The sequence below is a fragment of the Poromitra crassiceps genome (genome assembly GCF_964638095.1).
Source record: "Poromitra crassiceps genome assembly, chromosome: 25".
In the NCBI taxonomy this organism is placed as follows: domain Eukaryota; kingdom Metazoa; phylum Chordata; class Actinopteri; order Beryciformes; family Melamphaidae; genus Poromitra; species Poromitra crassiceps.
In genome coordinates this window covers 1,160,232-1,173,283 of record NC_139649.1, presented here as the reverse complement: position 1 = coordinate 1,173,283, position 13,052 = coordinate 1,160,232, and the positions used below count along the sequence as shown (strand labels likewise).

Below are 13,052 nucleotides of genomic sequence, written 5' to 3'. Positions count from 1 at the left end.
GTCAATCCAAATTAATTCTTTCAGACATACATACGGGTATTTGGCTGCATTTAGGGGCGGTCGATGCTTCCTCGCTCTCGGGTAATTAGAAGAACTATTAAAAACACTAAATACAGCAGTTTGTTAAAACTCGCCGTTTTGCCAATGGAGCTCGGCGGACACAAACAGACAAAGAACCGTAGTTGTGATATTTGTGGCGAAATTCTTACACTTTGGAGCTTCTTGTCTTTCTTCAGTATGTTGTGATTATTTTGTGATATTTCTTTGCTTATGACTGTAAAAGATTATAGTTGGGCATATTGTTTTAAGCTTTAAAAGACTGCATGTTTGTAACGCAAAGTTCAACATTAGCCTATGTCTTTTTCTATCCTAGCGCAAAAAAACAATTAATTTGTTAGCGGTTAAGATTATTAACCTTTTAGGTTCCTAATGACAAAAGTGTGGCACAAGATTAAAGATTTGGAACATGAGAAGTGGACTGTCTCCCAGAAGAGCATGTTGACAAAACTAAAAGAGGGATGAATCAGATTAGACAAAATGTGACCTGCGTCATGTGATTTGATTAGAAATATTGATTTCGGCTGTTTTGGGGTTTCGCCAGATTTTTGTAGCCTTGGCTTTCATTCAGGTGTAAAGATTATTGTGAAATCGAACACTAAATATAGTTTTGAAGATCATAGGTAGGGGTGATAAGCATCTTACTTTTGTCATACTTTGAGTCCTGCAGTCCACAACGCTTCAGTTTTTGCTACAATCATCCTAAAGCTGGATCATGTTAATGCATAAAATGGGCAAATTTCGGCCCCAGGGCCGGACCTGGCCCCATCTCAATCCGGCCCCAAAGGATCTCAAAGAAAAACTAAACGAAAAACTAAATAAAAGGCAGAATTATGTTAATAAATCTCATCTGCAGCCATTGGATTTATTTTTGCTGGGGACCACCTGGAAGTCTCTGGACCGCACTTTGAGAACTACTGGTCCAGTGCATGTATAGGTTGCCGACCAATGTAAAATACAGTATAGAGGCCAGTAGAGGCTGCCAATCTTCTCAGCGATGGTCTCGTTTGTGTACCATCATTTTACCAAATGTCTCAAAATGAATGTGGTGAAGATGTATCACATCATGTTAAAACACTACATGTAAAGCCAAGTGAAGCGAACACCTGACGTTCATACCTGTAGTAGAGGATCTCTGACTCTAGCTGGAGGACGTGTCTCTGCAGCGCTGGCACGTGACTGGCTTTGGACTCCAGTTCCTTGACCTTGCCCAGGCCGCTGAGCAGCGCCTGCCTGGCCTCCTCCACCTTCCTCCTCATCCCCACCTGCTCTCTCTTCAGAGCCCCCACAGCCTCTTTGGAGCTCCTCAGCTCCTGCTCCAGTCTCTGCTTAGAGAGCACAGCTTCCTCCACCTGCCGGTCCCTGGAGCCACGCAGCAGTTCTATCTCGTGGATGATGCTCTGCAGACTCTGCAGGTCGCTGTAGGCACTGCTTTTCGCGTCGCGTATGCTTTTCTGGGCACCTTGCTTCTGGTGGGCGATGAAGCAGCCTTCCTCTGGTTTATGTTTGGAGTGGCTTTTCCACAGTCCTACCTGAAGTAAAGAGCAGCGGGGTGACAAGATAGGAGCTGCATCAGAAACCAGGTTATGGAAGATATGCCCTAATGAAAAATCACTGGAGAGAGAACTTACGGGGGGGGGGGGGGGGGGGGGCACACACCACATCTTGTCAGGGAGCCTAGAATTATAGCACGCCTGTTCCTTTTATATTCCTACAGGGACTTATGGTTTATGGCAGTGGTTCTCAAACTTTTTCACGTCAAGGACCCCGGCCCTAAACTGACACAAATTATACCACGGACCCCCAGTTGATAAGATTTTGTCCCAGGGTCCCCCATCTGATACTATGTTTTGCTTTTAGATGTTTTATTACAGAAAGTGTATGAAACCCATGACCAAAACAGCCACACATTCTGTCATTGTGTTACTTATGGATGGAATTATAGTGAAAATAAATGATCCCCCTTTTTTTTTGCTGGGGACCACCTGGAACCCCCTCAAGGATCCCTGAGGGGCCCCAGACCCCACTTTGATCACCACTGGTGTATGGTTACTCAATGAGTTTACAGTATCCTCATAGGCTATTATATATTACTTGATGGTATATTTTTCATCTCCTATGCTATGGTATCACTATAATATTCCTATACCGGTAATAACCCAATAGGGACTTATCGCCGTATAGAATATTCTATATCCCTATAATATTCCTGTACTTATTTTTGCTGTGACATTTGCACAACATAATCCCATATTGGCATTCCCCTGCCATGTGAATCACATGAATATGACTGGAGGTTATGCCACGGCAGCATGGCCAGGCAGCAGCAGCCTCACCTGCAGAGCCAGGCAGCGGGCGTCGCTGCTCTGGAGCGCAGCGCGCATGTCCTCGATCAGCTCCCGCAGACTGGCGTTCTCGTCCTCCAGCTTGGCCACTCTGTCCTCGGCCTCTTCCAGCGCGACGATCTCCTCGTAGCACTCCCGGGTGCAGGAGCCGTGCCTGCAGCCGGAGACGTGGTGCTCCACCTCCGAGCCGCCTGTGCTCCCCCCGGCGCCTCCCCCGGACAGCAGCAGCTTCTCTCGCCGCCTCAGAGGGCTCCTCAGGCGGATCTGGGTCTCGATGTGCTCGCTGTCCTTCCCCACCAGCAGCCGGCCGTTCTCATACTGGCAGCCCGCCTCGGCGCTGAAGTGGCCGCACAGCTTGGCGTGGAACTGTCTGAAGGTGAACTCGCCCCCGCCGGGTAAATTGTCCAGAAGTTCCGTGGCGCACTCAGAGTCTTCCAGATCTTTGTTGTTCAAGCCCAGGATTTCGCACAAGATGTTGAAGTCCTCCACGGGGATCTTTCCGCCTCCTTGGTAGTCCATGTGATGGAAGATCTCCTGTAGGTACTGATCCAGCCCGGTGGCCAAAACGATGATTTCGTTCTCCACTCCCCGGTCCAGGCCGTAGTGGTACGCCAGAGTGCTGACTATCCATTGTGTCCTGCGCGCTGGCCTCCCGTATGGATCATTGAAGTCTGCTTTATCCATGATTTCCAATTAGCAACATCCTATTTTACCTCTGCAAACTTATCATGACGGGTCCCCTTTCTTTTCAACTAAACCGTGTCGTCTCCTCCATCCCCCCAGCAGCACTCTGAACAGACTGAACTGAAACGAGGCGTGTGCTGGGCACGGACTCGTGCACATTTGAATTTTAGCACTGCCCCCCCAAATCCAAATGTAGGGGTGCTATCCAGAATTCAATAACACAGAGACATAACGGTCTCGAACGTTGTTTGCACGAGCCATAATTGCCACCAGGTGTATAAACCACAGCTATTTGCTCCACGTTACTTTTGTCATTCATCTTGTTAGATGTAATTTGCCTTATTTTTTAAGCATGGTCTGTAAGCTGGAATGAAACATTTTTTTCTCTGGCACAAATCTATTTGATGCAGGCTTTTTTGCAGTTTGCCCTATTTGCACACGTTTCTTTATAGCCTATGCCCACATGAGTCACAACAACCATCGACATATAGCCTATCTCTCAGTGGTCACAACATGCACATTTCGCCTTAAATGCGAATCTATCGATCTATCTTTTTTCCTCATCTCAATTAATAGTTAATAGCCTTGTTCGATGGTCTGTCTGTCTGCTTTTCAGACCATGCAGTTGCAATGTGCATACATAGAGCTTGTAGGCATGGTAGGTCGTCTACTACATTTCCAAAAGTAATGGGAAGTTTACATGAAGTTTAGCGTCACATACGGCGAAACCACTATGCTACCTTCAAGTGCTCATCGTACGTTCCTCTCTCCAAATTGCTCAATGAACATTACATAACTGTTAGTCAGGCAATTAATAAAATCAAGGCGGAATGGTTTTGATTTAGGGCATGATATTTATGAATACTCGCGTTGTCAATAAATAATGAATAGAAAAACGTCAAAAAAACATCCAATTTCCCCTGATGAATTTAAACACTGGTCAAGTCGAGGGTACTCCTGCTATCTCCAACAGTACCTGAAGGCAGCAAACCATGCATACAATACCTCACTTCCTCTTGGGACAGTGGTTGCTATGGCGACGCGTTGCATTCCGAGTGACAGCCTGAACCACTTCAACATTTTATTCAGGAGTTTAAAGAGTGGATTCAACAGTTAACAGACAATCCTGGAACTATGCGTCACCGTTCACAACTGAATTGTCCAGTTCAGGAAGACTTTGAACATTACAGACAAACAGGACTCAAGGTGGGCACACAGAAAGAAATGTGATGTGTGTTATGGTGTGAAACACAAACTTGAAACTCAGCTCATCTCATATTCAATTGCAATATCTATGAATACTTTCACTTTTTATGTGTGGGATAGACTTCAAATATTGTGAGGGGGGAAATGCAGCTCATAAATTCCCTGTTGGAAAATTGTAATCCTTTTTTCATCATTCATGAAATCAACTTTTTTCTTGGACACATTCTGTCCCAGTTGTGAATAATCGCTGTAAAATGAATTCAGAATAGCCTATATGGTTGTATCTAAAAGAAGTCATGGCATGCCTTTTCCCCCTATCTTTTTCATATAGTGATCTCTATGGAAACCATTGCAGTGGAATCAGACCCCAGGACAAGCATCTCAGATGGTGATATTGAAGGTATTGGAGGTGACACAGAGAGCGGTGTTTCTGCTAAAGGACAAGAAGCTATCATTCCCTCTCAGGCTGAACTGCCATATGTGCAGCAGGACTTGGCAAGTGGATCGAGTCCACCTGTCACAAGTTCACCTGTTGAGGAACTCGGCACACACATCGATGATGGCTCCTATAACGTCACATGGACAGTTTACATTGCAATAGCTGTTCCAAGAGGTAATTTCCATATTTCATGTATGATCAACAAACACAAGTTTGACTGTTAAGCGCAGGATCTGGGTGTGGGCAACATCACTGTCAGGGTCAGTGTACTGAATGACTGATATTCTTAATAATAGGCTAGCAACAGACATTAGAGCTTTGCTTTCATCCTCAATCTCATTCACAAAGATATATTCTCTTTTTTTAGGAGAAGAGGAGGAGATCCATGTCGCTGCTGTGAAAGCCAAGAAAACACTGAAGAAAGTCCCATGCAGTGTTCTGGTGGAAGCCCCCAAAGCTCAAAGCTACTATCATATTGAATACAAGCTGCTGCCAGGGGACACAGAGACTGTCAAAGTGGACCTAGTGATGTTTGGACCAGCAGCAAAAATATACAAAGAATATGAGTCGAAGGTAACCTGCCACCTGATGATGGTGATGTGTGTGTGTGTGTCCTCTGCATTAATAATTCATGAACATCCTGAATGGACAAAGACAACTCAGCTACAGTAGTTGGTTGTGTTACAGTGAATGATGGAGGATTAAGACTGTAGAAAGATCAGGCTTGTATGTAATACCACTTTGCATAATAACAGACATGGGACCAAGTCACTTTGGTCCAAGTCTCAAGCAAGTCCCAAGTCATTTTGTTTTGGACAAGTCAAGTCAAGTTTCTGAGCCACAAATCTTTCTAGCGATGGCATTGGCTCGCTAGAATGTAAATAACAATTTAAAAATGTAATTACAAAGTGACAATACAATCATTTGGATGGAGAGCTTGATAAACTCTGGTCAATTGTCATTTGTGATTACTACAGCAGAATAAAATTTTGCTAAAATTATTTTTTCTGCCCCACAATATGTATCGTCACATTTTTGTATTGCAATATCGATGTGTGTCAACTTTGGACAGATTTTGAGAGCATGGCATGAGGGAGATCAGAAGTGGATGGGTTGGACTCAGTCTTTCGACATCAGAGTCAACAGAGAGCTGTTGATCAAGCTGCTCTCTCATAAGATCTGGCTCCGGATCTGGAACGGCAAGGACAAAGTGTCCAGCAAGGCCCGGCATGACAGACCCAAGGCCTTCAGGCTGCCGCAGGCTCCTCCACCCCAGGATGCAACGCACATGTGTGGTGAGCAGCAGGTCCCCCATATCACTCCAACCTGGATTTATGCCATGACATTTCTGGGGATTTTTGTGTGTGCATTTGATGAGCTTATAGAACATGTAATTTTGACCAAGTAAAAACCAAATATAATATACATGACAGCTTAAATCACATTTGTGATTCAGATTGGATTCTTAAAGTATTTGGTATGCAATCCGTATTCTGATGCACATCTAATTCTAATAGTGAGATTCTCTATCTGTGCCAGCCATCATCCTGATGTGCTTCTAAGATATTAAAACACTTTTCAGACACAAAGGACATGGCCACATGGTTGGCTGCATCAAGGAGAAGAGGTTTCCAACAACCTACACTGGATGCTCCTGACCTTGAGTATATCAAAAGGAATGGCATTGCTTCAGCTGAAATCAGTCCAATGCATTTGTTGGCAGGTGAGTCAACCCTTTATTTACACAAAGAGCATGTGTGAGGGAGCGAATAGGACACAAAGAGCATGTGTGAGGGAGCGAATAGGACACAAGAGACAAAAATAAGGGACAAAAAGTATCTTTTTATTAACCCAAAAATGTGTCAAATGCAGCTGTCACAGCATCCAAAACAAATGTTAAGGAATGCTGTCCAAAGGAATCAACCATGCTGTCCACATAGGTAGCAGCATGCCATGCTGTCTACATAGGTAGCAGCATGCCATCGGGGTTAGGGAGGAAGTAATAATACCTCAGATCTATTTGAAAATGTAGGGGATTACTTGTTGAATCACTCAGAAACAATAGGAATCGGTATTTAGACTGAGATTATAGCACAAATATTTCCACAAAATGTCAGTGTTTTACACTGTATGTCACGATGCATGATGTGATCCATGATGCAGTTTCTATCCAACTGCCATCTGCCTCTTCGACAAAACCCGAAAGCCCACACTGACTGACTGCTTCTCTATCTGTTCATCCTACTAGGTGAGACCTCACTGACTGACTGCTTCTCTATCTGTTCATCCTACTAGGTGAGATCACACTGACTGACTGCTTCTCTATCTGTTCATCCTACTAGGTGAGACCACACTGACTGACTGCTTCTCTATCTGTTCATCCTACTAGGTGAGACCTCACTGACTGACTGCTTCTCTATCTGTTCATCCTACTAGGTGAGATCACACTGACTGACTGCTTCTCTATCTGTTCATCCTACTAGGTGAGATCACACTGACTGACTGCTTCTCTATCTGTTCATCCTACTAGGTGAGACCACACTGACTGACTGCTTCTCTATCTGTTCATCCTACTAGGTGAGACCACACTGACTGACTGCTTCTCTATCTGTTCATCCTACTAGGTGAGACCACACTGACTGACTGCTTCTCTATCTGTTCATCCTACTAGGTGAGATCACACTGACTGACTGCTTCTCTATCTGTTCATCCTACTAGGTGAGATCACACTGACTGACTGCTTCTCTATCTGTTCATCCTACTAGGTGAGATCACACTGACTGACTGCTTCTCTATCTGTTCATCCTACTAGGTGAGACCACACTGACTGACTGCTTCTCTATCTGTTCATCCTACTAGGTGAGACCACACTGACTGACTGCTTCTCTATCTGTTCATCCTACTAGGTGAGACCACACTGACTGACTGCTTCTCTATCTGTTCATCCTACTAGGTGAGATCACACTGACTGACTGCTTCTCTATCTGTTCATCCTACTAGGTGAGACCACACTGACTGACTGCTTCTCTATCTGTTCATCCTACTAGGTGAGACCACACTGACTGACTGCTTCTCTATCTGTTCATCCTACTAGGTGAGATCACACTGACTGACTGCTTCTCTATCTGTTCATCCTACTAGGTGAGACCACACTGACTGACTGCTTCTCTATCTGTTCATCCTACTAGGTGAGATCACACTGACTGACTGCTTCTCTATCTGTTCATCCTACTAGGTGAGACCTCACTGACTGACTGCTTCTCTATCTGTTCATCCTACTAGGTGAGACCACACTGACTGACTGCTTCTCTATCTGTTCATCCTACTAGGTGAGACCACACTGACTGACTGCTTCTCTATCTGTTCATCCTACTAGGTGAGATCACACTGACTGACTGCTTCTCTATCTGTTCATCCTACTAGGTGAGACCTCACTGACTGACTGCTTCTCTATCTGTTCATCCTACTAGGTGAGACCTCACTGACTGACTGCTTCTCTATCTGTTCATCCTACTAGGTGAGACCTCACTGACTGACTGCTTCTCTATCTGTTCATCTGGGTTATGTGAGGCCATGTGCAACATCTCTCTGGACAGACCATTAATGTCTGATCAACTGAAGGCGGCACTCAATCCATTGGTCATCACCATTTTGTCAGCCAACTCGATGCCTTCATCGCCAGTCCCTTTTGATGTCCTGGAGGTGTGAATTTAATCTGTTTTGTCTCATTAGTGGCATGTTACGAATAATTTGATTCGCACGCCTTAATGTAAGACATAGTTTAATATATTGTATTCTTTTTCCCAGGAGAAATGTCTGCCTGTGTATTGCCAGTATAAGTTCCACAACTTGAAAACGCACAGGACAAATTATCAACCGCAGGGTGCCAATGTCTACTTCAAAGACGTGAATGTGATTCTGACTGGCTTGATGGATCCTGGAGAACTCCAGGAGTTCCTCGCAGGTCCTCCTCTGGAGATGGAAGTTCATGATCGCGACAAGAAGTTGGAGAAACCACCCAAAATCGCTTTGATATTTGGCACAGGGCCAGATGATGACAAGCCGAGTAATGCAGCGCTGGTCAGTGGGAAACGCAGTTATCACAATCCGTCCAAACAGAAGACAAAGGTATATAACTCTTTTGGTATCGCAAGCCTCGACCTCTCTGAGCTGTTGCTTGGTCGGCGGAGTCTCAAGCTACACCTAGCTATCAAGTGTTCCCCTCCACCTCAGCTCCTGGATAAGGAGAAGCTACACCTAGCTATCAAGTGCTCCCCTCCACCTCAGCTCCTGGATAAGGAGATCAGTAAGTGGGGAAGGAAGAAGATGAACACGCCAGCTGCTGGCACACAGCCCATGTGTCAGGGCCATTACTTTGATGCCAATTCTCAGCTCAAAGTCCAGATTGAAATAGCTTGTCCACTGAATGTCGCGCGTGATAGTTGTGATTTGGCCTGGTCAGAAGGTCCGTTTGGGCGCATCATCTACCTCCTCAGCTACAGCAATGTCTCTGTGATGACAAAGCTGAGGACGGAGATTCTGAGAATCAACGCGGCGGCGTTCCATCTCGACTCACACTCCCTGGAAAATATTGAGAAAGTCCTATCAAATGACAAAATGCATTTGAAGCAGGGGGAGAGCAAGGATCTGGATTTTGTTACAGGATTCCACATGCTAGATAAGAGCATGCACGTCTTTGTTCTTGAAGGGCTAAAACATAAAGCAGTGAAGAGACTTTGGGAGACAGTTCCTATGAAGTAAGTCTATGAACACTATCTTGCCCTAACAGCTTGTGTTAACAGTTTTCAGCTGTGCTCTCCATTTCGTATGAGTGTTGAGGTCAAATTCCAATGAGAAACCAGTGGTTGTGTGATGTATTGCAGGCTAAGTGGGAGTGAGGAGGAGCAGGTGATAGTCCTCTACAATTCCAGCCTGAGTTTCTTCAAGCGCATCTATGACTCGCTAGATGTGGGCCTGAGCCCTGTCCATCTTTGCGAGTCCCTGGAGAGCATCATGAAACAGCCTCTGGTCTATGTTAGAGACATGGTCCCCCACTCCTGCTTCCAAGCTCTGTCACGGTATTTATATACACACAGATTACAGTGACATCAAGCTCTTGCATGAAAATGTAAAGACCTTTTTTAATACTAGGCATCTCGCGCACTATGCTACAGCAGCCTCGCCTATGACATAATCAGTGATGTCACAATGCACAAATAAAAGGGAGCACGTGGGCAATGTTCTCCGTTACGATTTTGTCCTGGAAGTGATGTCATCAGCGATGTCACAATGCACAATTGCTCAAGTGGCATCACTGATGACATCACTTCCGGGACAAAATTGAAACAGAGAACATTGCCAACATGCTCCCTTTTATAATAGATCATTTATATAGGAAAGCCCAGTAACAGGATACAATTCACCACTGTCACAATATTCTCTTCTGTGAAGCATCTTCGATATTTTCCCAGGTTAAGCCAGCTGTGTCAAGTGAGGCAACTCAAAGATGTCGTGCGGAATAACCTGTTCCCCTCCGCCGACATGCTCCTCAGCCTGAGCAATGCATTTGGCATAGTGCCAGGGCAGTGGGAGCAAACGCTCAAAGCAAACACCCAGGATGAGACAGACATGTCCTCTCCTCCGCCTGAAGCAAACACCCAGGATGAGACAGACATGTCCTCTCCTCCGCCCGTCTCTGTGAAAAGACATATACCACTCGAGACCCACAACAGTGAAGTCATCAGTCACCACCGGCAGCTGCTACTCAACAAACACACCAAGGACTTCATTCAGGTTTGTAAGCCTAAATGAGACTGGATATGATCCGATTGAACATCCGTACATATTAGCCACTCATGCTGACATCATATTACAGGCCAATATTAACGACGTGCAAGAGGCCAGTGTGCTGCTGCAGAAGCCAAAGGCCGCTGTGTTGAGGGTCGAGCAGGCTGCACACAAGCCAGCCCACAACTACAGCATCCAGACCTTCAACTCAAATCAGCAAGCGAAGGAACTGCTGCGCAAGGAGATGGCCCAGGTTTGAAAAGCTTTGTCGGTCGGGGCATGATGTACTTTTGCAGACATTATCTGGGAGGCGCGGTGACTTGATCGTTCGGCGCTGTTGCCTCAGAGCAAGAAAGACCTGGAGTCAATTCCCAAACCTTTTTGAGTGAAGTTTACAAGTTCTCCCTGTGTTTTACTAGGTTTCCCCTCACCTTCCAAAGATATGCAAGTACCGTAAGGTGGATTGGACACTCTAAATTGTCCATAGCTTTAAATGTGAATCTATCTTTCTGTTTCCCTTCTGTCCAATCTATGCGGGGACAGGTTGCAATCTTCCATGACCCTGAAACAGATGAAGTGGGTAGAGAATGACTCTGTTCTAATGTATCAAGCTTCTCTGGACATATTTCCAGGTGCCAGGTGGGAGGTTCACCTACAGCCAGCAGTATCACAGTGCTACGGTGGAGCCAGGTGAGAAACAGAGGTCTCAATCCACCACTGGCCCTTCTTCCCATTGGTGCACCAGTACCAGCAGCAACGGGTCCGGTGAACACCCCAGACGGCCAGACGAAGCACGTGTGGCAGAGCTGAGGAAGGTGATGTCGTCACTCTTCAACCTCCAGCAGTGTGGGATTTCACCTAAGTCCCCGTAGAGGAATGTTAAATTTATAGGCATTCCTAGAATCTGGCCACAGGGATTGAGTTTTATTGCTGTTTGCTTACTTGGTCCTCTTCACCTATATGGTCCACTGAGTTGAGGGGTGATATAGAGTAGCTATGACATGACTAATATATAGATTGATTCATAGTTGTCAAATATCAACCTTGTTGTTGCCTCAGTTGCTGTGGCCGTGCAGTAATTTATTGGCCCCATGGCAGCAAAGTCAAATCTTTAAAACAATTTGAAGCATCTGGTTGTTCTCCAGAAGTATCCAATGATAGCTTGTGTTTATAGTATTTTTGTTCTCCAGAAGTATCCAATGATAGCTTGTGTTTATAATATTTTTGACGGGCTGCAAATAATACTACTGTCTGGTGTGCCTCCAGCCATGGAGAGAGAACATCCTCCATGCCAACACTTTGAAGCCCACGCTGACACGGGACGCATGGGCCTGGGACCAACGTGCCCAAGACTTCCTGCTCTACAGCAAAGCAGCCCCTCTCTTCAGCCTGGCTCCTGTCACCATTCACCTGGCTGGTATGGTGACATTAGGCTGTACTGCATCTCTTAAAGGGGAAATCTACTCTAAATTGCTTTAATGCTGTTCAAAACGGCTATTACTGTTGTGTCTTGCATTTCTGGACCAAAAATATTCTAGCCATGTAAATCACATCATACATCACCAGTAAACTTCAGGTGTTGGCGTCGGCCTCTGGGAATCAAAGAGCAAGGGCTTCTTTATAGTTTCATAATTTTGTACTGACTTCAACAACCATACAGCAAGAAATCCATTGTGGAGGAGGCAGAAATATCCATTTCTCCATCAACATTAGCCTCAATAGACCAGAATGCAAAACACGTTCCGGGCAGCTTTTCATTGCAGGGTTTACAGACCAACACTTGAGTTACATACACTTCGGTCAGGGAGGAACCTCCAAAATATCTGATAATAGCAATAAGTAGTAATAGTAAAAAGCAATATCAGCTTGCTATATCTGTCTAACCCTACTGTGAAGCCTGTTTAGTTCATCAGTCCTAAGTAGCAAAACAAACGTTGTGACAAACATCTGGGGGCTTTTCTCTTTGTGACAAACATCTGGGGGCTTTTCTCTCTCTAAAAGACTTCCGGGTTTGTTAAGAGCTGTCAACTGCGTGCGTCTCTCTTGTTCCTCCTCAGGAGAGGCTTTGCAGGAGGAACAGCTCCAGGCAGCCAGGGGGCAGTATGATCGCTGGCTGAGGAAGCTGCTCCCAGCCAGCGGCATCCCACCAGGCAGCCGCCACATCCCTGAGTTCAAGTGTCACATGGGAGGAGGTTCGGGGAAGTTTCAGGAAATACTGAAAGATGAACCTATGAAGTATTCGCTGAAGAAACCAGGCATGGTGCTGAAGGTATGGTCAGTCAGTCAGTTATTGAGGTGACTAGCTTTTGAGTAGTGCAGATGACATAATGAACACGCACTTTAACACACTGCCCCAAGAATATTTGGACGGCGGCAAATTTTCAGATGCTTTGAGCCATTATTTATTTTGGATATAAAACAACCCAACGACTATGTATGACGATGTGTATTTTGGGACATACTGTATCCATTTTTAGCTGGCAGTTTAAGATCTTATTAGTTATTATTTTTAGCATGCAGCCAAAAGTGTAAAT

At 45.2% G+C, this 13,052-nt stretch overlaps 1 protein-coding gene across 1 annotated transcript in view; it reads right to left on the bottom strand.

Moving 5' to 3' along the window:
* Positions 1 to 3,086, bottom strand: part of efcc1 (EF-hand and coiled-coil domain containing 1) — a gene marked incomplete at both ends in the record, with an annotated part of 38,750 nt that extends 35,664 nt beyond the window's left edge. The window contains 2 exons of the mRNA XM_083660977.1: positions 1,177 to 1,589; positions 2,394 to 3,086. Coding sequence (XP_083517103.1) covers positions 1,177 to 1,589; positions 2,394 to 3,086 — 1,106 coding nt within the window. The remainder of the gene's footprint in view (positions 1 to 1,176; positions 1,590 to 2,393) is intronic.
* Positions 3,087 to 13,052: the final 9,966 nt, after the last annotated feature.